The sequence below is a fragment of the Thunnus maccoyii genome, chromosome 22, assembly GCF_910596095.1.
Source record: "Thunnus maccoyii chromosome 22, fThuMac1.1, whole genome shotgun sequence".
NCBI classification, from domain to species: Eukaryota; Metazoa; Chordata; class Actinopteri; order Scombriformes; family Scombridae; genus Thunnus; species Thunnus maccoyii.
In genome coordinates, this window is record NC_056554.1 from 3,103,527 (window position 1) to 3,129,449 (window position 25,923).

Sequence of the window (25,923 nt, forward strand, 5' to 3'; positions counted from 1 at the left end):
AAAATCATTTGGATGGGGAGGAGTGGTGGCATTTTACGCAGCTGAATGCTTCCATTCACATGACGGGTATTAATAGAAAAAAAAAAGTATCGAATGTACTCTGCTGGTATTGATATCACCTTAAGGGTACTGGTATTGGTGCTGGCACTATAAATGATACACTGCCCTAGGCATGACAGAATTTTGTCCATCTGCCATAAAGAGCAGCACATAGCCATATCCCCTATAGGAGCCATCTGGGACTGTCTACACTCAGTGGATGAGACAGTTCCAAACAGGGCTTCAGCAGCCACATACAACTGAACTGAGACCCAGAGGCAGAGTAAACAGGAGAGAGACAGAACAGTCCAGACCAGTTGGAGGGAGGCCTGGGTGAACTGGGTAAAGTGGCAGAGGAGGTGGGCGTCAGCTGCAACCGAGAGGAGACGTCACCTCTGACACCCTGAAGCTGACAGCTCTGCCATGGAAAACACACACTGAAAACAGCAAGAGTGTATGGTGTGTGAGCATGTGTGTGGCTCAGAGGAGTAGAGAGAACGAGTATATAAGACTGCAAAGGCGTAATAGTGAACTGTGTGTGTGTGTGGGCTGAGTTATAATGAATGCATGCTTTGCTGACTGTCTTTCACAGAGGCTGAAAGCAGGAAAGTGTCAAGAAGCAGCTTGAAAAATCCCTCTGCATCGCCTCATCACTGTCACTCACACACCCACAAATAGCTCTATCAGTGATGCTCTCACACACACTGTACTTTCCTGTACTTTTATACTTGTGAGGACCTTTGCTGCCATAACACACTCTTGCTTAACTCACAACTACACATTCCAGATCTTATCCAAACCTTACCCTAAACCTCTAACCTTTACCCTAACACTGAATCTTTGAAGATGTAATTAGCCAAATTGTCTTCTCCTTCTAAAAACGTCCTCACTATCAATGCCTGAAATTCAAACTGGTTCCTCACAAAGATAGAAGTACAACAGCACAGAGTTCTGAGATTAAATATTTTTGGTTTCAGTCTTTATGTCTTTGTTTAGCTCACATCTTGTGAAAAATCAGCTCTAGTTGAGTTGTCTGCCTCTGATATAGTGATTTGCTACATGTTATTTCTTACTTGTTACATACTTGTTGTTGATCAATACTACTCTTTTGTAGCTGACACTATTTCAGTAAAGCAATATGTGCAGTATGTGATGATGCAACATAAATAATGCCATCCCCCTGGTACCAAGTAATACTTGCAACTACAGAATTGACCTGAGATTGCTAACTAGGACCAGAATGTACTGAAATCACAGTGTAAAGATCTTAGTAGGAATTTGTGGTTCTCAAAGTGGGGTCTGGGAACCCCAGGGGTCCTTGAGGGGGTTCCAGTGGGGCCCCAGCAAAAAGGGGAATAATTTATTTCCACTATAATTCCATCCATATGTAACACAATGACAGAATGTATGACTGTCTTGGTCATGGGTTTCATACACTTTCTGTGATAAAACATCTAAAAGCAAAGATCTTATCAGATGGGACCCCAAGACAAAGTCCTATCAAATGGGGATCTGTGGTCTAATTTGTTTCAATTCAGGGGTCCTTGACATGAAAAAGTTTGAGAACCACTGGATTAGACAATTTAGTGTTCACACACAAACATACACCATGTCTGATGCACACATGCACACATTAGATTTGTCCCAGTAAATATCCTAATTAGACAGTTTAAGGAGCTACAGAACACACACACATACACACACACAGGCAAAAATGAAAACAGTCCAGTGGGAATATCTGATGTGTGTGTGTGTGTGTGTGTGTATGTGAGGCCGACCTCCAGAGTGACCTCCTGCTTGGCCATTGCTCTCTCCACTGTTTCGTACATCTGTGTGTTCTGGATACCGAGACCACAGAAGATGGCAAATGCCTCCAGGAACTGTTCATCGTTCCTGTTGAAGGCCTTCACGCTGCCCGACGCTTCATCCATCTTGTTCACCAACTGACAAACACCTACATGCACACACAAAGGCATACATTGATACTTCTGGTCACAAACCCTGGCTTGGTCTCATTTTTATTGGTTTCATGAGCTGTGATTTACATAAACCTTCAGTCCAAGCAAGACTAACAAGATCTTAGATGACCTTCTGTTGACATGTCATGTAGCATTTCATAGCAAACTCTACAAGACACCTTTAAAGTGGCTCCTGCTCCATTACCTTATCTTATCTCATCTTAAGGCCCTGTCTTGTCCCTCAAAATTGAGTTAGAAGACTTTCAATATCTCAGTTTTGTGCTTATATGTGACACATTCCTGATTTAATGTATTGAATCAAATTATCACACAGCAAACCTGGGACCAGGCAGTTTACTAGCAGTAAAATATATAGTGCTGGAAGAATGGGGGGCTAATAGAACCTTATTTATACACTGAGTGCCCTAACAGGTTAATCTGGTCATGGTGTTAGTACAGACAACTGGTTCTGTCTTATCAACCTGCATTAACATTATAGCACAGGTGAGATTTTGGAGAATATAGTTAAAATGATAAGTTATCTCATCTTGCACAACATGTAAATAAGTTTTGTATAAGTAATAACATTATCATAAAATGAGATACAATTATTTCAAGTTTTTGTTTACACCTAGACACAAACCTGTGCATTTAGGGAGATGGAGCAGAATATTGCATCTCCAATGCTAATGTATTCATGAAGTAGATATTAGTGAGTCTGAATTAATCTGTTGGAAGTGAAGGACGAAGAACATTTCATTGTAATAAATTGAGCTGTTTTGATCCTTCTTGTCACCGGGTCTCTTCAAGGTTGGAGGAGAGGCTGGAGGACCTGTTTTATTTGATCAATGAGGGACATCCACGGTCATTAGTCATCTTCATATCCAACTAACTGAGCCGCTATCAGCTAATTATGCTGATGATAATCACTGTGATGGATGGAGTGGCAGGACTATTCATGGACAGATAATACAAGTGGTAATGCTATGCTGGCTTAATGTGTTCTCAGCTGTACGATGTAAGATTTTTAAAGCCTGTAGCCCCTGGTGCTGATGTTCATTACTGCATTGGAAAATAAATGGAACACCACAGAGACAATTTAATTACTCATCATTTGTGGATATATGGGGCTGATACTGGTGTAAAAATACACTTATTTCATGGACCTATTGTCTGTCTGTGGTCTAGTTTTCTCCTAACAGATCTTACTGCAGCTTACTTAAGCTCCTGTCATGAACAGATGAAAAAGAGGAGGTTTAAGCTCAGGTTTAGTACTTCAAAAGGGCGCTCCACCAGAGAAAGAAAAAGATCCTACCAATGACTTTGTCTTTCTTGCCATTCCTGATGGGGGTGCAGAGCAAACTCTTTATCTGGTTGCTGGTGTGATCTGGGTTTTCACTCTGTCAGAGGACAACAGCTATAATTACTCACTTTGGAAAATTAAAAGAAAAAAAGAAAAGAGAGGAAAAGAGAAGAAGAATACTTACCGTCCAGGGGAAGCGTTGGTCCTTGGTGACGTCAGCGATGTTGAGAGGCTGCATGGTGTTTTTAACGTACTGAGCGTACATGTAGTTAATCTGACTGACATCACAGTCCCTGAGGAGAAAAACAACAACACAAACAGCTCCATCATACACCGTAAATAATGGGATTAATTACCAAGCTCAACTACATTAACCTCTGTAACCCTGCTGCACCCATTTGTGCACAAATTCATGTTGTTTGAACTATAGCACTGAACACACTTATGGTTGCTTGTTTGGGAGGTGCACACTTCCAATTTTTGATGACATTGACCTCTTGTTTCTCTGGAGTGTTCTGAGTACAGTTATTGTAGTCACATTAGACAAAAGCATCTGCCATGGATTGTTCAAACCCAAGACACTATATTTTAAATTCTAATGTAGATCCAATTTAGGACAGCGCAACAAGCTGTAAACATAATACTGACATATTATAAACTTGATATGACAATAAATGCTCCACTATGTTTACCAGCTAGTCACTAACTTTGTCTGTCTGAAAACAGTTGCCTGCTGCTGCTGCTGTAAAATGAGGTTGATGAGAGTGTTAAGTAGGGAACCGAAACAGTAAAAACGTGGGCGGTAAAACCAGAACAATGCTAAAAGAGGCTAAAATAAGTTGGGTTGGATCCAATGTTAGTATATAAATAATGATTAGTGCAGCATTAAAATTTCACTTAATGGTGTGTTGCTGTAAATTATGCCCTTTTTGTCAACTGATTAGACATCTATCTAGAATAATAGATACTAGACTACTGACTTCTTAGTTCTACTTATTTGGAACAGAAACAAAGACACTATTTATAGAGGAAAGACCACATCTGGTGTTTAAAACAGTGCACATTAAAGTTGTTATGAGATGAGTATTTTTGGAGTCACTTTATAGCCACACTAGCAGTGTAGCTGAAGGGATGGTGATAACGGTCAGATGTGAAATCTCTTGACAACTATTGGATGGATTGACATACAACTAATACAGATATTAATACAGATATCTACACAAGATTAATAACTTTTCATCTTGTGCCATTATCAGGATACATTTTTTGTCCAATACTTTAGTTAATAATCAAATACTTGCAAAACTAAGGAAAGGTCAGCTGTACTTTGTATTTAGTGCTAATTAACAAATGTTAGCATACTATACACACACACAGCTAAGATGTGAACATGCTAAACATTATGTTCTCTAAACATCAGCATGTTAACATTTAGCATGTTAGCATTTAGCTGTGCCTAACCCAGCTTCACAGAGCAGCTAGCATGTAGTCTCTTAAATCTTGTTGAATAAGTCTGTACAGAGTGGACGAAAAAAAGATTTTTCCGCGATTCGTTTTGGTTTGTCACTTTCAGTAATGCTCTCAGAGAAACTTCAGTGATCGTTTTTGACTGTCCCTTTACACATTTGCCCAGCTCTTCTTTTAAACCAGCAATCATTATAACCATAAAACTGCTTCCTACAGCTCCAGGCTAACAGCACCAAATAATAAAACATCTGCTGGTTAATGAGAGAACTGCAGCCTGAAAGCTGCACCTGAGTCCACCCTGCACTCTGGCTCAGGTCTGAGAGCTAAGCCGTCAGTCACGTCTGTCAGCGCTTAATAAGCCTGTTTGTTATCTTTAGTCGCTCCAAGTCCAACCACAGAGTCAGCTATAATACTGCATGATAAATGATGGAAAATGGATATATAAACATAACATGAGGTTGAGGCAAAAGCCAGTGGATTTTGGCTGTAATGCTGCGGTGCGATGGTATGTGTGTGTGTGTGTGTGTGTCTCAAGGAGAGAGGGAGTAAATATTAGAGTGTGTGTTGGTGGATGACAGAGAGAACGACAAATAGAAAACTTGTGTTTCGGTGTGTGTGTGTTTGGGAGAAGAAAAGGGGGAGACAGATGTGTGTGTGTGTGTTTGTGTTTTTCTTGGTTTCTGACATCCTATCCATGATCAAAGTTTCATGTTGGATGGCTTCAGGCTAATTATAACAATGTGTGCTGTCCAGACTGGCTTCAACTCAGCACACACACACACTTCAGATGGACATACTGTGCAGTATGTGCATTTGTACTCGACTTTAATCACCCAAACACACTAAAATCCACGTTTCCTCTCCCTCTCTCTGTGATTGACTCAAATGAGGCCACAGTATAGCTACCGGCATCAATAAGAACCATGACGGCGCTACGTTGGCTTTCAATTCAGGACCACAATCAAACTCTAGATCCAGAAAAAAGTTAATTGTCCCACTTTGTCAACTGGAAATGCTCCGCTGTTCAGCTCGACTGAACTTCCTGTTTCAATGAAACAGACACTGTGTCATTGGGAAGCCGTGGCCTGGGGTTAATGTCACTATAAAAAGCCTCCTGCGGTTCCAGCCGGTCAAAGCCAACATCCTGCAGGGCCCTCCCCTCCCTCGTTGGCCCAGTTGCAGCTGCCCAGTTTTGCCGTATCACAGCCCTCACAGCACATACACAAGTGGTATTTAAAGACAGTTATTAGATCTAACCAGGGGAGGAACAGCCATGAGAGCAGTTTATAAAAAAATGAGATGCGATGGAGGACCAGACAAGATAAGGCATCTGGTTTGTGTCATCCCTGACACTGTTGGTATTTTCAGTAATGACTTTTTTCTTTTTCTCTCGTTTGTCCACTTACAGAGTGAGCTCTGTTCTTGCACACAGAAACAATACCTTCATTTAAAGAATATCCACATACTCGGTTTAAATGCAGTCAAACTGTTCAGATCTTAGAAAACTATATTAAATCTCCTCCTACGAGTTCTGACGGGTCCGTTTGTTTCACCAATAAAAAGAGGGTGACAACTTGTGCTTTCTATCAGGTTTTATTGACTTTATGTCTCTTATCTATATCTCTGGAGCTGGAATTAGTGTGAAAATAGAGTCAATAAAACCTGATGGAAAAAGAGGTTTGTGACTCACAGTAGAATGTACAATACAAAGACATATAACTAGAAGAGTGCACTCAGTAGAGTACAGATTTCTGCCAGATGTGTACAGTCAAGATGGCGGCAAAGATAACATAAACTGGGATTTATTCATCTTGTATTGTGCTTAACTTTAGTGGATCATAACATATCGGGTATGGAATTAATCTGCAGATGCAAATGTGGCCAGCAACAGACTAGGTAGGCCTTGTTTTTAGACTAGCCCAAACTTTTGCCTTGTTGTAACGCACTTTATATGGCAAGGACTGCTGAAAAGACAAAAGTCAAAGCTTTACAATAGACTCGTAAGGAATCTTATCGATATTTATTTGAATTCACAACACAACCTGCTCTCAAGGTACCGAAATTTGGCAGTGATTAATCTAACATGGCAACAACATGGCGTGATTTGGTTGTACCTAGAGAAAACAAGATTCCAAAACCAATAGTGTATAGTGGAGCTTTCAATACTTTCTGACTTCCCCACCCTTCCCATTGGTTCCTACTATAGATGTCAATCTTTAAAAACCAGTCATAAATACATGGTTTCATTTTTTAAAAAAAGGCTCCGAAGTTTCTCACTTTACTCAAACAAGGTAAATTGTGCATTTATTGGGGACTATTTTCAGCTGCATATAAATACACATTTGGTGCACTAGTGAGCTCTACAGCCAGAAACTGTAGAGTAATGATTGTACATTTAGCGGTACTAGTGTGTCCCCATTTCTCTGCAGCTTTGGAGTAGCATAGCTATTTTCAAAATCATGTAACATTTCCGGAAGATATTTCTGTTAAAGAGTTTGTCTTATAATTCCTGTAATTATAAATCCTTGCTTCTCCATAGAATATCACCACATACAGTCATATGGATGATCACAGCATATAAACTAGGCTTTGACTGATGTTTGTTTGATGTTGTTTTGAAGATAATGACAGTTCTTCATTGAAGCAAGCTGCAAGCTGAAATTTTGTGCCAATACTCAACATTTGTGAGTTTGATTTCTGTACCAAATGTAATTTTAAGAAAGTCCAGTTTTCAGTGTGTCCTCCAGATTTTAAAGCTTGAGTGAAATCTGATCAGATTCATTACTATCAAATAAATCAGGTTGAGGAATTCTAGCACAGCCAGAGTATTATTAATCACGTATAATCTTAATAAGTAATCCATCAAACTGAAGCATATAGTATCTACTATTTCAGGTGGACTGTACTGACTGGCCAAAATCTATTAAAAGACCACCAAGAGGCTAGAGTTGTTGGAACGAATTTTGGGAATGAATATTATTTGAATAGTAAAAAAAGATACTAACTGAATGCTGAGATTACTATTCAAATGTGTATTTTTTTATTTTTTATGAATGTGTTGGCTAAAATTAGCAAATCTCACCTTGGCCTGCACGCATGTGAAAAGGAAATGCTTCTGTCACACCAGTCTGATGAACAATAACATTTTCTGAGTGTGTCTGAATCACAATCTCATGTTCAATGTGCTAATGTAACGTCACAATATCAGAAATGGCAGAGAGCGTTGTACCCATGGAGATCACTACTCCTGACTGTTTAAGAAGCAATGTATGAAAAGTTTTTCCATCCACAAATGGAAAAATTTTACAGTACAAGACTTGAGCCTGTGTGATCAGTGCTGTAACCTGCAGTGTGGGGTTTGGACACAGAGCTCCTACTCACGCTATCAACAACTTCATGCTGATAGCAGCACTGGTAATGCTTAAGCCTGTGTATACAGTATATAGACACACAGTAAATATTAATAATAGGCTTAATTTGAGTATTAGGAATTCAAATATAATTCAAATATTAAAAATAATAAGGAATGAAATTTGAATTGAATTATAGAGGAAGACTGACAGCACTGATATAAGCCCCATATATTGGGAAGACAATGCAAACACATATACAGTATATACCAAACACACCTGCACACACACACACACACACACACACACACACACACACACACACACACACAATCCAATTCTGTTGCTTGGGCTGAGATTAAGATTGAATTTTAGACGCTGCGTAGCAACGGGGGAGGCCAGGCCTCCCTGGAGACGAGTGTGGCTGGAGATGGTGGGGTTGAGGGGTTTCTATCTATCTCATTGCATCTTAAATCAGATTACAGCTTATTCACTCCTCCTGGCTGGAACGCGAGTTGATGCCAGGAAGCTCTGCAGCTGTAGCCTCCTCCAATCCCTTTTCTTCTTATCCTGACCCTCTACTCATTCTGTAAATGCTTAAATCTGTAAATGCTTTGGTTCTCTGATGGGCTGCTCTATCTTCACTTCTGCCCTTTTTCCTTTGAGACATTTCTTTTTTTCTCTTTAGTGCTTCCTTTTCCTGTTTCTGATAATTGTTCATAATCAGCACAATTATCACTTCTAGGGGAAAAACAGGAGAAAAGGAAAGGTAATTGTGCTATTACTGAACTGCAGTAAGTGGAATATTTCTTCTTCACTGCAAATACAGTTTAATAAGAACACAACAAACCCTGTTTCCAAAAAAATACTTTCATGTACAACTAATTTGCAGTAAGTGTGAAAGCTCATAGTAGTTTGACAAAAATAAATTTTGATTCAAGGTCCACTTACTAACTTTTCCCAAAGCTTACAACCGCATTCACAGTCTTTATGAATGGCAGGAGTTTGCACTGTAAAGAATAAACTGCTGATGAAGACTGAGATATAGTGCCGGTTCAAGAAAAAGTGAATACATGACTTTTTGTCAAATAACTAAAGTTCAATAGCAAATCCCTTTTTGAATAAACCTAATGTGGCCTGGACTGCATTTTGGATTCACAGGGAAATGTTTATATTGAACATATCTGCAACCTGATCACTGTCAATATATTTCATGTCTTTTTATCAACAGTATCCTCTCCTGCAACCAAAGCAGGGTTAATATCTTTAATAGACATGTTAGTAACAGCACTTGGTTAAGGTTAAGGAAACATAATAATAATACTACTAATAATAATAATAATGATGATAACTTTATTTGTATAGCACCTTTCATAGAAAAAAATGCACCTCAAAGTGCTTAAAAGCAAAAAAAACATAGGTGTTTTGACAAATTACAGAAAAGTCATGACTTTTGTCGAATGTGTGCCCCCAAACTCTGATATCCAAAAGGTGTCTGGAGAGGGGGTTTCAGATGCTGTTTGACGATCCAATATGCACTTTGTTTGAAGTATCTTAATCTCTTAAGAACGTCACAATTCCTGTATTAGTGGATAGCAGGTAAGGTGATTATTTTATGGCACAAAACAGGAAAAGGACACTAGATTTTAGAGAGTTTCTCTTAATGACAGAAAGCTACGTTTTTATTGGGATGTGACAATATTATGTTCCAAAATTCCTCACATGACCTCTTTAAGTGGCATTGCTAACTGTATTACACAGTACAAACACACACAGGTAACATGAACACATATTTCCTGGCTAAAAAGGATTTTACAGCACAGCTCTATCCACTGTAGTAGAAATGCTACTCCACATATGCAACTAATAGAGCTGTCACATGCAATAAGAATGTATGCTGACTTGAAAAAAACTGTCTGTGCGTGACGGACGATTGTTAGACTGTCTTGGAAAGGTCTCGGACTGCCTCCCAGACAGTAAAAGGGCCCATTTTGTCATGATAAACAGGTTGTGATTGAGGAGCTGTCAGATCGACCCTGAAAACAGTGTATCAAGCCAAACGAGCTCAGCTAATGAGAACAAGCGCTTTGAGCCCAAAGCCAATGATTAAATGTCTGGGAAATTGGCAGGTGAAGGAGGTGGGTTACCTCAAAAAGATTCTGAGGGGTTGCAAATCAGCACAGCAAACTTATGAGTATTGGACTGTAACACTGTCTTGTCTTTTCTCTTTCAATTTGAAGTGAATGAATGGGCACAACAAGACTTCCATTACTGCCAAAACATTGCCTTACACCTCTCTTTTTCTGCTTCTCTTCTCTGAATGTATGTGATGGTAATGAATCCTTGTGCAAGTGTCTGTTACACAAACGTCATCTAAGAGCTTCTGTGGGCGAGGAAAAGGGCTGTTTGCAAATTCAAGGAAACATTAGCGCTAATAACCGGTGGAACAGCTGGAGTATGCCTCAAGGCCAATCTGCAAGACTTTTAATTTAATAATGGGTTTCAGTTGATGGTGATTGCCTTACCTTTTGGGGGCGTCTAGGACTTCATCCAGCTCCTCGTATTCCATGTGAAAGACACTCGAGAAGGAGTTCTGCAAAGAGAATAAAAGTGAGTTTATTTGTCTGAGATATCACTGACTGAGTGATATAGGACATGCTGGGTGGGGGGCGACTTGTGATTGGCGTAATGCCTTTAGCATCAGGTGGCAAACATGTGCTTGTTTTGGTCTAGTTTTGAATCTCATACAAACGTACTCCATGCTTTGCTGCAGGTCTACCCATTGTGTTCTCTGGACATATCAACTTGTCATTCCCTTCAATTAAGCCATTATAGCTAAACGCAACATCCATATATCGTCAATTAAGCAGTGGTATCGTGCACATGTCTCCCAGCATGAAAAAAAGGGACGTTGATCTATTATCCATCAAGCCTTGCCAGAAGGAGAGTTTATTTCGACATTCCAGTGCTCCTTTTGCCTTTCCCCCCTTATAGGGACTTGTTTTCTCTCAACCTGAACTCCCAACCGCTCGCAAAGGATCCTTTTTCCATTTTTAAGAGGTGGGGACAGGATGTTAAAGATGGACGAGCCCTCTTTGTATTGGAAAAATCTGCCCCCTTACACTTGCATGCACATACACACACCTTCACTCTACCATTAGTTCAACCTGACCCTTTCTAGGTGAGGGTAATAAAGCTGTTTTAAACAGAAAAAGGACCCTGCAATGTTATGACATTAATAGGGGGTTGCTGGCAAGGTGGAAGGTTTATAGCAGGATGACACAGGATAATGGATTTTTTTTTCCTGTGTAGGAATATTGAAATAAATCGAGCTTGTCTTTTCAGAATCTTTGGAAGTATCAGTCAAGGTTTTAAATGTCAAGGAAGGACAAAGGAAAGGTTCATTGGTCATGTCCATGGGGTCTGCTGTCATTTAGTGTTAAACAACGTTGTAGTCAAGTCACCAAAGAAGAGTCCGAGTCAAGTTTCGAGTCCCCAGAGTTTGAGTCTGAGTCCAAGTCTGAGTCACCAAAGAAGAGTCCGAGTCGAGTCCGAGTCGGGTCCCCATTACCTGAGTCTAAGTCCGAGTCATCAGGGTTGAGTCTGAGTCAAGTTCTAAGATGGGCTCCAGTGCTCCACTCTGGCATGGTCAAAGAGCTGACATACAAATAAAAAAGGTCCACATTAAACAAAAATGACACAGCATTCACCATTTCACACGAATATTAATGATGCACTGATTGCAATTTTCTTAGCCAATTCTGATTTCTAATTTTTTAAAGGTCTGACCTAACGATTCTGTTTTTTTCTTATTTTCTTTCTTTATTAAGAATTAAAAAAGATTTTGGGGGATTTTTGGACTTAAAGGTATTACAATTGCAAGCTTTGTGTCTTCTTCACTCACGCTAAAGAACTTCCACACCAACAACATGTTATGTGTGTGTGACTGTACTATTTGTGCGCTGTTTGTGTGACGTCTGTGCCGCAGCTACCGCTATGTGCGTGACATGAACCATAGTGGAATATTTGACTGGCAAAAAATCGTATACATGAGACAGATCTGCCAGTCATTAATGGCTAATCAGCTGAAAACCGTCCGTTTTAGATCAGTGGACGATCAATCAGTGCATCTCTAATTAATATAGCTAATACCTTATGCCAAATTAGAAGGGCCTATTACAAAAAAACTAACAAAAACACGCAAAAAAACTTTTATTTCTTTATCAATTAACAAGTCTGAGTCCTCATCTCCAACTTCCGAGTCAGTCAATACTCGAGTCCAAGTCCGAGTCCAAGTCATCATTGCTCAAGTCCAAGTCGAGTCACGAGTCCTGAAAATCAGGACACAAGTCAGACTCGAGTCCGAGTCCTTGACTAGAGTACTACAGCACTGATGTTAAATCATAGATCTCCAGTCATTTTCTCAATCCACAACACAACAAAGTGATTTATGTGTTTAATAGTAGAGCTAATCATTGGAGAAAGCAGACAAAGGTAAGACATTTGAGACCGTCCTCACCAGAAAAATGACAGCACTGGTCAACAAAGCTTGGGTTTGACAAAAACACCACAATTCATATCTTGAGACATAAAAATTAATGTTGGTTTCCTGTAAACAATCTTTCCCTACTGTTAACAAAGTAGGTTTTAGCCATAGTAGCGATTTGGCTGTATGGATGGTAATGTTGTCAAGTTGTTCCCACTACTTTGTTCCAGACTCCAATTTTATTAACTACTGAATGGATTGCAATGAAATGTGGTACAGACATTCATAGTCACCAGAGGACGCATCCTAAACACTTTGGTGATTCCCTGACTTCTCATTTAGAGCCACTAGCAGGTCAACATTTTCACTTATCCAGTGAAATATCTCTACATCTACCAGATGGATTGGCATAAATATGTTAGACATTAAAGGTTTCCTGCTGATGAATTCTACTGACTTTGGTGATCCTGAGTACTACTAAGGTTTACATTCGTGGTTTTAAGTGAAATGTCTTGACAACTATTAAATGGATTACCATGAAAATTGGTACAGATATTCAGATTCCCCAAAGGATGAGCTGTACCAAGTCTACCATCATCATAGGGTCAAAATTTCAACTTGTCCAATACTTTGGTTTATGACCAAATATATGGTAACTAATGCCATTTCCATTAGCTTTAGCTTTACTTGTGTCTATTGTTGTGGTGTTGTTTTTACCATGGTGAGTGCCTCTCAGAACCACAGAGTGGAAGGAGAGTGTGGAAAACATCTTTACCTACTCCAAGGGGCATGGTCCACATCTGTGATGAAGGCCATCAGCCAAAATGAGTTGGTCTCACAAAAGAAGTTGTTCTTTCTACTACATGTGTGGCTGGAGTTTTGGACCTTTCAAACATCTGCATGTTAGCATTTTCATTGTGAGCATGTTGCCACACTGATGGTAGCATTTAGTGCGAAGTACAGCCTAACAGAGCTGTTAGTGTGGCTGTAGACTCTTAGTAATGTTTTAACCATGACCACGTTCTTTGCATCTCTCCCTAAACCAAGAATTTTCAGTTGCTTAAACTTTACCACATCTTAACCACAGATGTTGCAGATCAGAAAGTCTGAGTATGAGTTGTCAAAACAGTCAAGTGGATTGTTTTGGAAGGTAGTGATATGTCAAAAATCAAAGAAAGGATGATAAGAAGCTTCTTTTAAAGAAAGACAGGGAGAATAAAGAGAGAATAGAAAACAGCAGGTGGTTTAACAACTGTTGAGATTGCTACAACATACACACACACATACACACATACACACACACACAAACGCGCTGTCTAATATATTGCAGACTTGTAGCCAATTCTAGATTTATTTCTACAGGGGGAGAGTTAAACAACACAGAAGAGCAAAACAGAAATCCCAGTGGCGAGCCAGATGTCAAACCCTATCACATATCATTCACACACACAAACACAAAACAAACACACACTCATGCACGCACATCATACGCATGCTAGCAAACACAGACATATTGTATTATGCACACACATGCAAACACATACTAACAAAATGCATACGGTGCACACACAAATATGAATGCAAATATGTTACACACACCATATACATGCATGCACAAGCAAAGCACTAATTATTTTATGCACACACATGTGTACACACCTGCTCATACATGTACATACGAAAATACATCACACACATACTGCACAGTATCACTCAAAAGTTTGGACACACTTTCTCATTCAAGTGAATAGGAAGGTGTGTCCAGACTTTTGACTGGTATTGTACATACTGGTTCCATTGAACACAAGCATACACAAAGACACACGCACACACACACACACACACAGCAGTCTTTCCAAATAGATGCCACACACACTCCAGTAAAATGAAGTGAGCCAATGCAGGCCAACGTCTTAAAAATTCTTGTGTTATTGTTGATTTGCTCAGTGTTAAAGACCAGCACTGTTATTTACTAGACTTCCTACAGGAAAGCACCTATCCTAGAGGAAAAGTTATGTTAAAATCCACAGACCTGTGGGTTCCACTTGAGAAACTACAGACATTAAACACTGACACCTGTATACAGAGGGCTGTCTGGCAGATAAGGCCAGTAAAAGTCTCTAATCTCCAAGTAAATGTTTAGTAAGGAAAGAGAGACGAGAGAGAAAGGGGAGGGGTATAAAAGAAAGGGAGACAGCTGGTCTGGCAACCCTGAGGTCATGAGAGGGGCAATCACACACACACACACTGTCTTATAAACTGTGTTGTAACAGAGCCTATGCAGCTCTGTGCATACAAGAAATAAAACATCTTGATTCATAATATTAAAGGATCAGTTCACCCAAGTTTTCTCACTTTGCTTTGTTTTATTTTTCCCAGTTTTCAGATATCGGTCACTGCGATTTCTGCCTCAACCCCCATACAATGGAGGCTCAACATCTTAATTACTCTCCAGGAGCTCCAGTTCTTTCTTTAATTGTATTCATTGAATATATTCATTCAGCCCGTTTCCACCTACTTGCATCTTTCCTTGAATTTGTGCTCAATCTAAAATTTGCATTACATTCCAAAGCCATGCTAACAGCTGTGTGAAGCATAGACTGCAAAAAATAATGGACATAGTCACCATGACAACACCCATGGGTTTGTGGACTCCCGTTTTGAAGCCTTGAATTTGCATTTTGACCGTCGCCATCTTGGATTTTTGGAGTCAGAAGTGACCATATTTGGATGAGAGGGTGGAGCTGACTCTAACGCTAGCTGATGGCTTGGTTAGCACGGTGCATTTACAGTCTATGGTTAACTGTGATAACCATAGACTGTATATTAACAAAGACATTTTAACATGGGGGTCTATGAGGACTGACTCGCCTTTGGAGCCAGCCTCAAGTGGCAATTTGAGGAACTGCAGTTTTTGGCACTTCCATATTGGCTTAATTTTTCAGCCCCAGAGGTTCAACATGCTTACAATGACAATGTTTATACCCTGATGTTTAGCAGGTTTACCATGCTCACCAGCTTACCATGCTAACATCGCTAATTAGTACTAAACACAAATAAGTCAACCAAGTATTAAAATTCTGACCTGATGAAGGTGCTAGAAGTCAAGGAATCTCAATAGTTATTACAATTCATCATGCAGAGAACATGAATGCCTGTAACATCTTGATTCAATTTGATTGACAAAATCCATTCAATAATTATTGAGACACTTCACTTAAAGCATCAATCTCATGATGGCACCAGAGGAAAGAGTCAGGAAAGCACCAAACTCAGTAGGATTCAACATCTGGGAATCATGAGGGTTTGTACCAAATTTTGTGCCAGTGCATCTGGCTGAGGCATTTCACTGAATAAGTGATACCTGGATAATAAGTGGATACATTTAGCAGCAATGTGTCTTTGCGGAAACAGTGTCCCCCATTACTCTGAATAATCTCTGTCAGCAGGTTTTATTGGGACTATTTTTTCAGAAGAAAGTAGTTCCAGTGGAAACTCCTAACAGTGAGGTATGTGGATTATTCAGATTAGTGGTTCCCAAACTTTTTTTCAATCACCCCTTTGGGAGACTTTTATTCCAATCGTATACTTCACATGTCATTATGCTCTGAATAAATCTTGCTAACTCATGTTTTTTTTTATCATGTCCAAATGAAACATTCATTTTCAATTGTCATAGTAGGAAAAACACAGGTGCAGAATCTCAGACACATATGTCAAAACACTGACAAATAAAACCAAAACTGACTGCAGGGCTACAGCTGCAGCTACTACTAGAGGTATAAACTGTATTTTGAATTTATCACTCGTGTAAAGTTGTTCTGCAACTCTATGAAAGCTGCTTTCATGGCCTGCACAGTGTTGAAAAAAGCCTCATCTCAATGGGGCTAACCTGGTTATAATAAATACCAAGGAAACTTAAACACCAATGTTTTGTAACCTTATCCAGACCACTTCAACAGCATAGCATTCCCCATCCAGTTAACCCAGACCAAAACACAAATATTGAATGGTGAATTGGCTATATAGTTGATACTTTGTGAAACCAATATTTACAATAACTTGACATTCAGTGCAGTCAGCCTTCAGCCCAGTGGAATGAATTATAAAATCTAACTCTTGTTGTTGGGATTGGTGGTGAGGATGGAAATGACTGGGTGCAGTTTTAAGAGCCAAGTGCAGTGATGTAGGTAAGTGCAGATAAAGTTACATTGAATCCTGTGTATTGGAAAATCTTGTTCATGCTAGAGAAAAAAAGATGTATCGTATTGTTTAAGTTGGAAAATCCAAAGACCATTATGCATGTTTGGATATTGATTGATAATGACAAAATTAAACAAAACAATTTCATACCTTAACATTAAAAAATTAAAGTGCGAAGCATGTCAACCCATTGCCCATGGATCAGCTGCTAAATGGGCTATAATGTTCACTGCAGTTGACATTTGTGGCATACTTATAATAACATACTGTTCATTTATTAAAAGTAACTTGACAGTCAAAACAGCAGACTTGTTCGTTCAATTCATCATTTTTTGTTGAAAGCCTCATATGTGTCGGTAATAAATGTGTTGAAATGTTAGTCAAACTATCATTAAGAATGACTTATTATAATCAAGTAGGGAGTGTGTATGTGTGTGTGCAGGATACATTTCCTCAGGCAGACATACACATACACAAGCCTGACGTGAAGCACTATACATAGTGAAACAAAGTTTCTTTGATTAAAGACATGGTTATTATAACAACACGGATGAACTGTGACTGCGGATCACCACTTAAAAAAGGATTATGGACTGCAACGTAATGATTTTTACAGAAACGTGGCTTAACAGCAGCTTCCCCGATGGCGCCATTGAGCTACTGGGTGCTAAATCCTCAGGGCAGATACCACAGCTAATGACTCTGGTAAGTCCAGAGGGGCATGGGGGACTGTGCATTTATATTAACAAAGTTTGGTGTACGGACAGTGCCATTATTGCAAGGCACTGCGAGTTTGCATCTATTGTTGTGACTTTTGCAAACATGCCCCCAGATGCTAATGCTAAGCTTGCAATGAAAGAATTGCAAGCTGCCATTAGCAAACAACAGACTACACACCCAGCTGATGCTAAGGGGCTTTAGTTCTTAAATAGTGTTAGGGGAGGGGTCATTCTAGTGTGACTCAATTACGTCATTGAGCTACCATTTCAGGCCCGCCCCAAAAAATCCTGAACACTGAAATGGAGAAAAACAGTTTAATGGTTTAATTCCACAATTCAGTGCTAGTTAGTAGATAGTTCACAGTTTTTTCCCGTTTTCAGCAATTATTTTCTAACATGTATAATGTGTTTAAAAAGAAATCTCTGATTTTCCTTTACACAGACTTTAATCCATCTGTAAAATGTTTACATAACCACACTCCTAAAGCTCTCAGCAACATGATTAATCCTCTGCAGGGTTTGTTTTTTTTGCTCAATTACCCAGCCCTTGGGATAATCAAGCAGCTGTCTGTTCTTTGTACAAATGTTTTTTTTGTGTGTGTCTGTTCAGGAGTTTAACATGTGCAATTCCTGACTCACACATCTCCAAACTGATTATAACGACCACTCATAACCACTTAAAATGAATTAAATAATTGGGACCATTTTCTGAACCCTAACCAGTCATGCATGATCAAGAAAGGACTGAAAGACTCAAGACTTTACTTTGGTTAAAAAAAAGGGGGTTTGGAGTTTTTTCTGCAACAAAACCAGAGGTTTTTGATTAAATCTGCCCTTACTAAGGAAGCCTTTAATAACGCTCCATTTTCTGGGTGGGCAGTCTCATTACATGTATATTAGCTGTCATTTTCCCCTCTCGAAATCACCCTGAGTCACCACCTTCCTTTCAAACCACTGCTGTTTGCGGTCCAAAATTATGGCAGAGCGCTTAACTTGCTGTCGTCATCTTGACCGCCCTGCAGTCCCACTCCACTCACTCCATAAATACAGCAAGAACAGAGGGAGCCTGAGAGGGAGTGCTTTTCTGTTTTGTGACCTTCGCTGTGATAAAGTGGCACTTACCTTTCTGTAAGGAAAAATTTATTTCAAACCCTCATATGATGTTAATTATCCAATTTCTCATCTGAACAAGTGTGAAACCTTGTGATTTTTATTTCAGTGTAAAAATGTTGGGAGTTTTCCCAGAAAAGATTAAATTTGAGCTGTTGTCAAAGGGCTACTGTCATTACTGTAAGGAATGGTCTCCAACCATGTAACACTGAGACCATGTCCTGTATAAAGAAGATTTTGTTCCACCCGAACACAGTAGCAAATGTTCCCTGATTATCTTCTCTTTTGTTGAAGGTAACTTAAGTGAAACTCAGTGAAATCAGTTGTGCAAGTGTTTAGCTTGAATGAAAGAGATGCTTTTGTCCAAAATGACTTATAGTAAGTCAAGTTAGATGTACATCTTTCCCAAACAACTTAAAGTGTTTATGTAACTCAAAGTCCACTTACTAACTTACTTTTTTCTGAGTGTTCAACTGCTCAGAGCCTTCATCAGTGAATAAGGAAACTGAACCACCTCAGTGAACAACTTGGACAACATGGAAAACCAAGTTGGAGCTCAGTTATCATCATATGCTGATGAAGTCTGTGACATGCAGTTGAAAGCTCAGGAAAAAAGCTGGTAGGTGGTAGGGTTGCAAATTTCGTGCATTTTCCTTAATCGATAGTTGAACATGTTAACAATCAATAATTAATTAATCATTAATAATTAATAAGATACTAAACGCATGTTTTTGTCTCAGTTTAAGTTTTATTTAAACAATTCTAGTAGCAAATTAGTTATGTGATACATTAATTCATGAAGCACAAACAATTTAAATGAACAGAATAATAAAACAGTAAGGTTCTCGTTTGAAACAGCTGCTCATGTCTGCCTGTCCTTATTCAACAAATGGCGCCGCCAAACAAAACAATGTCAAATGGGGCGCAATTACTGCCATTTCTATACTAGCAAGGCAGACCAAACCAAACCAAACCCATTTTTTAAATAAACATAAAGTGCTGTATAAAAGGAAAATAAAAAATACTCTACATGGTTAGGAGTGTGTCTTGTGCGCAGTCTGTTCACTGTTAAGTCAAGCTGCAGAAAACACCCTCTCTGATGGCACCCGTGTCCCTGAGATGCACAAATAGTGCCTGGCCAACCTGGCCAGCCTCGGGAATCATTCCATGTTTGCTTTCTACCAGCTAACAGTGTTTACATCCAGAGGAGCAGGGTTTTCGCCAAGTAACTTTTTACCTCTGTTTCAGCACTGTTAATTTGAAAAGTACTGGTCCTCAAGGTGTTTGTGGCCAGGATCTAACATTGGCGCAATCAGTGCTAGTGATAACACCAAGTCTGGGGACTGAACCTGTGCACATAATGCATAATGCACTGAATAATTGCTATGCATTAGTTATCTTACATTTGCAGTTCTAATTAAGCCAATAAACAGTTTCAAAAGTGTTCATACAAAAATTACATTGCAACAGTAAAAAAAAAAAAATCCGGGATAACTTGGGTAAAATAAGGATGCAATTAGTTCAGGTAATTACCTTCATTCATTCATCCAGCGAGGCCCAGACTTTGGACTTGACCTCCACAACCCAGCTGCTGTCACCCTCTTTTCTCAGTAGGTGGGAATTGATCAAACTGAAGGTGATTGGGTATGTGTTGGAGATTGAGTCCTGTTTTTCGGAAGACATAATGGTAGTGGCACAATGGAGTGCTCCCAAGAGTGGCGCTACATCGTCCATAAGCTGCCAGTATTCATTTTTCAGCTCCAATACTCTGGCATCTTGGAGTTTGGTCACTGTGCAATCTGACAGCATAGAGGTAACTGCCAAGCATTGCTCCAGCAGACTTTCAAACATCTTGTAGACCAAGTTCCATCTTGTTTTGCAGGACTGTATTACGTGGTGAGCTGGTAGTTTCATTTGTTCATTTGTTGCTGCTTGCTCTCCAGTGCTTTGGAGAAGTGCTCCGGTGCTATGATTGAAGTGCCTCACCAGCTTCCCAGCTGCAGCAATGACCTGGTGTACATAGCTGGCAAATCGATCATTAATGGCCAAATGTAAAGTGTGCATGAAGCATGGAACAGAATTCCAGTTAGCACCAGTGAGATTGTTTGCCACACAGGCTGTCACTCAACCAGCTAGCCCCCATGTCCGCACAGCCTCGTTCAACTTTACAGCTAGGTTGTCTCCTGTGTGTCTGACTGGTATGGCCTCGGTTAACAGGACCGCTGATTTCAAATGCCAGTCTTTATTGATGTAGTGGCATGTAACTGTGATGTAACTCTCCGCAGTTAACGCAGTCCAACAGTCAGTTGTTATAGCCACCTTGTCGGCTGAAAGTAACTGCGCCTCAAGCTCGTCTTTCTTTTCATTGTACCGCTTCTCAACGCGGCTAGTAATTGTACCTCTTGAAGGGATGCAAAGTCTGGTTCAATGTAGTTCAGTAGCTCATGAAATCCCTCACTGTCCACCACGTTTATAAGATTCATAAAGCAAAGCTTCTGAGTTATTGCCTCTGCACGTACATCACTACAGCATCTTCTTGCTAACACCATGATACGTCATGATAGTTTGTTGGGAGGACGGTGTTCCACCTTCGACCTGCACTGCAACTGTCGGGGGGTGCTGACTTTTCAGGTGGTACAACATTGACGTTGTATTGGAGCTGTATTTTAAGATGGTGTCGAAATATTTACATTGAGCATTATCTTCTTTTACAGTGTCATGCTCCCACACTGGACTATGTTTTGCCCTCTTCATCTAACCTCATCATTTCCCACTGACTGCTTCTTCCTTTGTTGCACTAGTAGTTTTTCTGAACTGCAAAGGTGAAGTACGCCCTCTCATGGTATAAAAATTCATATATGTGAGCTCCGGAGAAATGGTACACAAAACATACATTGTCGATTAGTACATTTTTAATCAGTTAAATTCTTAACGTCACTTAATCCATTAATGATTAATCATTAACATCCCTAGTAGGTGGACCTTGTACAAGAGCTAAATGTCTTCAAAATTTGGAAGTGTATCCCTTTGACACAAAACACTAAACCAACTCTATTGTCACCATTTGCTGAGTTCCAGAAAAAGCCAGTAAGTGGACCTTGAGTTAAAATTATTTTGTCAAATTAGTGTTCCCAAGTTCAAGAATGAACTTTCACACAGAAGCATGTTCCAGTTCACTGCTACAGTACAAGTACTTCAGTAATTAGAGTTTTTTCTTTTTGAAATGCAACACAAGTAAGCTAGCATGCTAGCATGGGGTGTTAAATCATAGTCTAAACCTGGAAATCCTGTATATATGTGACAATGTAAATCTTCCACGTATGACTACCATCTTCATCAACTCTAATACCCTATTCTCTAATTTCTTCTGTCAGAAAAAATTCTAAACCAAATTTGTTTAGTTGCATTCGACCAGTATGCACCAATCAAAAGACTCAGTTTAACTAGTAAACAGACTTCAACACAGAGGTTATCCCAGCAAATAGATTTGTTCAGAGGTGCTACTAAATTCAATAGTCTGCAATATTGAAGTTACAGGACAAGAAAAAAAGGTTAAACAAGTTACTCTTTTTTATGCACTGGATTTTAAATGTTGTCGTTGTGGTTTAATATAAATTTTTATTGGAGGTGATGTGCGGGCATGAGTTGGTTTTTAGTTGCCTTGCATCTATAGAGATGTGGGAGTGCTGTAACTGAGCTCGTCTATCAATCTCCCTCGGTGTATGACAGTTAATTAGCTTCCTTTTCCTGTGTGCTTGTTTTCTGTGTGTGAGTGTGAAGTGTGTGAGTGTGTGTTTTTCAGGCACTGTACGCCCCTTAGGAGGGCAAGCCAAAACAAATGTTAATGCCCACAGAGGACTCTAACAGTGTGCTTGTGTGTGTGTGCATGTGTGTGTGAGTAAGTAAAGTGAAAGAGACTGTCAGTAAGAAGCATAGACTGTATTTACCTTAAAACACGGCCAGCCACTGTCCTGTCTGCTCTGTGTATAAAACTTGTTGATTTGTAGAGCAGAAATGCTGCATTTCTACTCGCGGTCAAGTGTCAGAAGTCAGTCTGACATACCTCATTATGTTCCTGAAAGCTGCTATTCATTTCCTTCTGTTTAACTTCATTTCATTTTTCAGCCGTAAGTGAAACAAAACTGCCTTCCATTGTCGTACTGATATGTTACAAAGCTATTTGAACAGCCATTATTATGACATGGTAGTTACCTTTAGAACAAATGCTCCCTGTCTTTTACTATTTTACTATAAAACACATAAAAATAACTCTATTATATAATATATATGTTCTGGACTTGATTTTGTCATTTTTAAATTCTGTTTTCATTTTCTTTGTGCAAATTGTGGCTTTACAAAGATTTCCAAGGCTTGTGCTAGTAATGATATAGGCTATATTATATTTTGCCAAAGTTGTCAGGTTGTCCTCCCTAAAAAGTATCACAGTGCAAACTACACTATCCATATATTTTGGTGTAATGTATGTAGCGCTGAACGATAAATCAAAATCAATGAATGAATTCGATTAATTCGATTTGGACTTGTTTTTGCTATATGTCAAATTTCTACTTCATGGAAAACAAGCTGTTACAATGTGCGTGAAAAGGTTTGTTTTTAGTCAAAAAGTAATGTAGATAGCTGTATTAGCTGTCTTGAGTCACAACGTAAACTCCCATGAACTGTGACGTGAATAGTTACAGTATATATACACTCACCAAAGTTTACGGGACTTCCATGACTCCAGGCAGCTAGCTAACTCTTCACACTGATTTGCGCCCTTGGTACTTATTGATGAGAAGTTACCTTTAATCATTAGTGTACGGATCCTACTTTGAGCAGTCTGTCCCTGTCACGTAGCGAATTAGCTAATGCTAGCTAGCAAGCTGCCTGCAGATATCAAGCTGATGTCAAGAAGCACAAAAAAGTGGGTGCAGATGAATTAAACTGGACCAAGTTTGACTTTGAGTTTAGTTAGTGACTAATGAACTGCAGTTACTTAAAAAATATCATTATACAACAATAGTTGGTAAATTTTGTCTTGTCGTGTGAAAGAAGCTTGAATTTGAAGAAGCAAAATTCTTATTATATTATTCTTATTGTCCTTTTCCTGAATGAATCAACATTTTCTACCAATGAGAATGCATCTTTTCAGCCTTTGTCGTAGCTGGAAAAGCTTTTGTTCAATGATGAAACATTTCAGGTTTTATGGCATGCAGCTGAAACCTTTATCTGGAGATTAGAGCAAGTACCAGACTATGCTTCAACACTAAAAGGTCATAAGAGGTGGAACAAACATTCTTGTGCCCAGAACGATTGAAAAATATAGAAATATGTGAGCGGTGAACAGAACAGAGATGGATAAACATCCCACACTGATGGAATACTACCTGGCCACAGGATAAAACACATTAATTTAGGGATATACACCATGCAAGCCCAAAATCAGATGTAATAATGGTTCAAACTTGATTTGACACAGGACCCCTCTTCAAGAAAAGGTCCTCCAGATCATTTTGAGTCTTTGAGGCAAGGCAGCTAAGGGGGGAACTGCCATTTTGGTTTATATGGTCAATTTGGAACTAATATCTCATAATATGCCAAGCACAACATGTCCTGGAAAGAAAGAAATAAAGCTTAAGATAACAAACCTAGAGTTCTGATTTTTAACACAATTTGAATTTTGGTAAGGTACAGATAATACATCTACCATTTACATTTTATATCTACAGACTCCTATACATTGTATTTGTACTTAATATAATGAATTAACAACAAACCAAACCGTCAAAAATCCTCTGTAAATGACCAGCTTTAATTATCAACAGTATGTGACAGGGGCAAACTAAGTTTTATGCTAGCTGATATGCAAATTCTTACTCTTTGAAATATGATAGCAAATAAATGACAACAGTGTTTCAATACAACAGTAAAGCTTGAGAGGATTATTTTGTTTGGTGTCTTCTCTATCCTGCTGCTCTTTTGTTTACCTCAACAAAACCTCCACATCATTATCATCATCATCACTTCCTTCGCATCATCTCACTTTGCTCACTCAGTTGTGCCATTTGTCACTTTTTCATTTTGGTTGTAACAGCTCATTCTGTTGCTGCACAATGTATGCATACCACGGCTTCAAGAAATATTCACCATACTATTTGTCTTTGTTTGTGCCTCTATATCATTAATTATTCAGTACTTACTCATACATACAGGCTGCATTATCAGCCCATATTTTCTGTAGGAAAGTAAATTAAGGAATTGTGCCTGTAACTTTGACATCGTTAAAGTCTAATATATATATTGGAAGAGATTAGACATCACTTTTACTTTTTTTCTAAATGTGTTGCTATTACCAGAGATGAAAAAATGGTGAGAGGGAAACCCCATTATATATTGCTGAAACAATATTGCTTTAATTGTGTAAAATTGTATCTAAAATTTGCAAAAATGTACAATAAGTAGAAACTGGAAATCTGGCTTACTCATATAAAACAAAAAGCAAACTAAATATGACATTATGAAGAAAAGTGTGAGGGAAATATCTTATTTGCCAATATTATTTACTGTACATAGTTGGCCTGTAATTGTAATAAGACAATCTGCTGGTTTATGCGGGTTATGTGAATGTTGCTTACAAATGATAAACTTAAGCAAACTGAGTCATATCTGGTCTGACAATGTTCGAGATCAGACAAACAAACATGACAGCTTGTTAAGACACTGTTAATCATGTATGTTATAATTGAAATCACAGCTCTTGCGATTTGAAAATTATACTCTTTCAAATCAGGATTTTGATATAAAATCAATTAATGCTTCAGCTTTACGTATCCCTTTATTCTATGGGGCAGCGATTTTCTAAAAATTCACCATGACGTTTCTTGGAAAGAACTATGTAAGTTTATAGGGACAAAGTTCTAAGAGAGTTGAGTTTAGTTGTGTTGAGTATATAAACAGTCGTTTGTTTCTAATATTTTCCTTAAAAGAACTACTCCATTTAGATTGAATATTCATTCATTTTTCTTTTATTATTGAAAATCTTATCTTTGTATGTTAAATTGTACACCTGCATTTTTGCATGTTCAGGTAACCGGTGGTGCACTGAATAAAAGATCAAATGAACACTATCTACACCCTTTAATTGGTGCCAAATTACATAACTCTTTACAGGAATCCTTCTATGAATTTATATGACATATTCCTTCATTCCGAGGAAACAACAGTAAACTATGGGACCCATAAAATAAACCTGGGTGAAAACTGTGTACTTCTGATATATCACATTACT

At 38.8% G+C, this 25,923-nt stretch overlaps 1 protein-coding gene across 6 annotated transcripts in view; it reads right to left on the bottom strand.

Moving 5' to 3' along the window:
* The window catches only part of pde5ab (phosphodiesterase 5A, cGMP-specific, b), a 94,723-nt gene that overhangs the window by 22,684 nt on the left and 46,116 nt on the right, over positions 1-25,923 (bottom strand). For all 6 annotated transcript variants that reach the window (XM_042400973.1, XM_042400976.1, XM_042400974.1 and 3 more), the window contains exons 8-11: positions 10,643-10,710; positions 3,485-3,593; positions 3,313-3,397; positions 1,818-1,993 (exon numbers count right to left, since the gene is read on the bottom strand). In XM_042400973.1, coding sequence (XP_042256907.1) covers positions 1,818-1,993; positions 3,313-3,397; positions 3,485-3,593; positions 10,643-10,710 — 438 coding nt within the window. The remainder of the gene's footprint in view (positions 1-1,817; positions 1,994-3,312; positions 3,398-3,484; positions 3,594-10,642; positions 10,711-25,923) is intronic.